The sequence below is a fragment of the Gossypium raimondii genome, chromosome 11, assembly GCF_025698545.1.
Source record: "Gossypium raimondii isolate GPD5lz chromosome 11, ASM2569854v1, whole genome shotgun sequence".
Lineage (NCBI taxonomy): Eukaryota > Viridiplantae > Streptophyta > Magnoliopsida > Malvales > Malvaceae > Gossypium > Gossypium raimondii.
The window spans coordinates 53,067,227-53,070,378 of record NC_068575.1 but is presented as its reverse complement, the minus strand read 5'-3'; the positions used below and the strand labels follow the sequence as shown (position 1 = coordinate 53,070,378).

At 41.4% G+C, this 3,152-nt stretch overlaps 1 protein-coding gene across 1 annotated transcript; it reads right to left on the bottom strand.

The window, feature by feature from the left end:
- Nucleotides 1-40: 40 nt before the first annotated feature.
- Nucleotides 41-3,152, bottom strand: LOC105803004 (pectinesterase). The gene is made up of 3 exons (XM_012634936.2): nucleotides 2,002-3,152; nucleotides 1,739-1,899; nucleotides 41-899 (listed from the first exon to the last, which is right to left on the bottom strand). The coding sequence occupies exons 1-3, from the start codon at nucleotides 2,826-2,828 to the stop codon at nucleotides 205-207; spliced, it is 1,683 nt and encodes a 560-aa protein (XP_012490390.1). The 5' UTR covers nucleotides 2,829-3,152; the 3' UTR covers nucleotides 41-204.

Sequence of the window (3,152 nt, the reverse complement as noted above, 5' to 3'; positions counted from 1 at the left end):
TTTGATTGAAATTGATGATATAATTGATGTACTGCAATCATTTTAGGAAGAGAGAAAAGAATTATTCATTTTCTTATTAATTTCAGTACAAAAGCAATTTGACATGGGATCAAACTGCATGGTGGCTAACTTGATCAGACAAACACGGAATCCAATTATTAACGAAAAATAAAATAAGGGAGGCACGTAAGTGGCATTTAGCTCTCAATTCAAGCCGAGAGCGAATGGAATATTGCTAGAATTTAGCCACTCATTTCCTTGTATAAATGGCTCAATAGTAAACTGAGTTGCCTCAGTGGAACTGTTGATGACCCTATAACCAGGCCAAGTTACTCTTGCACTCGTATTGGACCCTGGCCCTCGGTTCAGGTACTCCCCATAATAGAGGGTACTCAAAGCAAACGTCCCATTCCATTCTAACCATCCGGCAGGATCCACTGAATCATCAATGTACGAACGCATAATAACTGTCCTGGAATACTCTTTCCAAGGACGCCCCAAATACGTCTTGAAAGATGATTTTACGGGGACTAAATCCGCAGCTGCAGCGATCTTGCAGTTCAGAATTGAAATCCCAGTGTTCTGGTTAGGGTCTTCTCTTCCTTGAGCTGTGAAAATGTTCTTCTGGTTTGGATTGGGTTTACGAGCATATAAATTGCAGTCCTGGAAAACAACAGCTGCGTTTCCGAATATGAAGTCCACTGTCCCGTATATGTCACATTCCCGATAGAATTGCCTAAGGGAATGGACGTAGAGAGTGTCTTGGTAAGCAACGAAGCTGCATTTGTAGAATGCAGAGAGGTCTGACCCACTCCTTAAAGCCACTGCTTGGTGTTTGCTCGGCCCCGCCGAGTTCTCGAAGGTTATCCCTTTCGCTATGAATCCCTCCCCCACCACAGCTGAAATATATTAAAAAGGGAAATATAAAGTACTACTACGATTAGTTGGATAACTGTCCACAATGATCAAAATAATTAAAAGTGGGGATCCAGGAAGGGAGATAAACGAAATCAAGGAGAAGACCCACTTAGCATGTGAGCAGCAATAGAGTTCGTTGAAATTTTTGTAAAGTCTTTTCTAATTACTAGATTATGACTAGCAAATAAAGATTGGAATAATGGATTTGTTGTTCTAAATAATAATAATAAAAAGGGGTGAAGACAAAAAACTTTCTCCCAGACATATTAATGATTAACGCGCTTCCGTCAATCCTGAGCTGCCGACACACGAAAATTTAAAAGCACAATAAACATTTTATGTTTTTCTATAATAAATTAAAAATATAAAACAAGTAACCGACGTCCTAAAAATCAAAGTTTTCGCCATTCATATGAAATGGATAAAACAATTGAATGCCTGGGACTGTAATCCCAAATCAGTGACAATGGACGAGCGCATGAGGAGTGTGGTGGTCCATCATTGAACGAACGTGGTTGCTTTTATCTAAGCGCCGAGTTCTCAGGACTATTCACTGTCATCTGTATATGACTAGGCAGCATGACAAATAAAAGGAACCAAAAAGCCCATCAGCCGGATAGGTCACAATGGGCTTCATTTCTTTTCTTTTTTTGGTCAAAAATCAATGGTCAGATAAACCTTCCAACTAGTGAATGCATCCAACATGGATTATTACACTCGTGAGTCCTGAGACAATTATTTTACTAGCCAAAAAGTTTGTAAAAGAAATTAATACTCAATTCGTCGTAAATTAAAAAGTTAATGAGAAATTGGAACTCACCGACGGTGGCAGAACGGAAAGTAGTAAAGCCATCAACGACATTTCTGCTGGCCTTCACCACTGTCTTACCGATCCCATCTCCCACAAACATCAGCATTTTCTTCTTCTTTACCACCTCTACATTTTCAAGATAAGACCCTGCTTTTATATATATCACAAACCTGTTACAAACAAATGTAGTTAATCACCTCATTAGTCTCTCTTAATTAACGTTCTCAATGTAACATATAAGAGGAATAGCGCAAATTTGTGAGCTAAACTACCTTGTGTTACTATTATTTGGAGCAGCGGCAACAGCGTCGTTGATGGTAGTGAAGTTCCCAGTGCCATCCTTGGCAACTATGAGGTCGAACTCGGTTTCATTAACTGAAGCCTGTAGAAGTTTTCGATCTTTGCGGGATAACCACGAAGGGAACCCGTTTTTCAAGCGTCCCTGTTGAGGAAAATACTCGGATTTGGATTTGTTGACACCGGGGACTTTTTTGAGCATTACGAGAGAGTTGCTCACGTGATGAGTGATGTTGTGAAGACCCTTTTTGATAATGTTCCTAACATTTCCTTTGCTACGTGCGAACCCATCAAGACACGTATACTGGTTGGTCATCGCGGCGCTTAGAAATGTCTGCAAGTCGTGGTAGTTCCTGGAGACTGCTAATTTCTTAGGGGCGAGATCAGCAAGGGCAACTTTCAGCTCCTCCAGGGTGTCATCAAAAAGCTCTAGGCAATCGTTTATCGCTGCCTCTTCCCGTTTGCTGTAACTTTTGATCCGCTTTTCAATGCCGGTGCAGTTGGCAGAGGAGAGACGGACCTCGTACATTGTTTGGTTTAAAGTTGCTTGGATGAGCTCCGGCAGTGATTTGGAAGCGAGATCTGGAAGAACAGAGATGGTGGAGACGCAAAGGTCGGGGTATAAGGTCGCTTCACATGCTGAGTGAGCAATTTGGAGGTGATTGTGGACGTGTAAATGCTGGAGTTGTGTGGCTCTGGGGCTGTTTGTTAGAAGAGCTACGAATGAAAGCAAGACCAATACAAGTGCTGAAATGGGTAAAAGAACAAGCAAGGTCTTGGATCTTGCACTAGGATGATACATGTTCGATGCTAGTAAAAGAACAGAGAGTAGGAGAAGGAGAGAGCTTAGACCCTTAGTTACTGACAAATGGACAAAGGCGAATTGGCTGGTTGGCTATTAAATAAGCTTGGTGATCACTGTTGAGTAGAGTAATGTTTGTATTCGGAACTCACAAGATCTGCAGAGCTTGAAGGGAACTTTTGGCTTTTTGGGGCCTACAGTAACAGCCTAATCGAATCTGATGCTAGCTGTTTAGAGAGGAAATTAAGTTTTGAGTGGCAGATAGCATGAGGTGAATCTTTGTCGTGAATATGCAAATGTCAAGCAGCAGCACAATGTTCATGA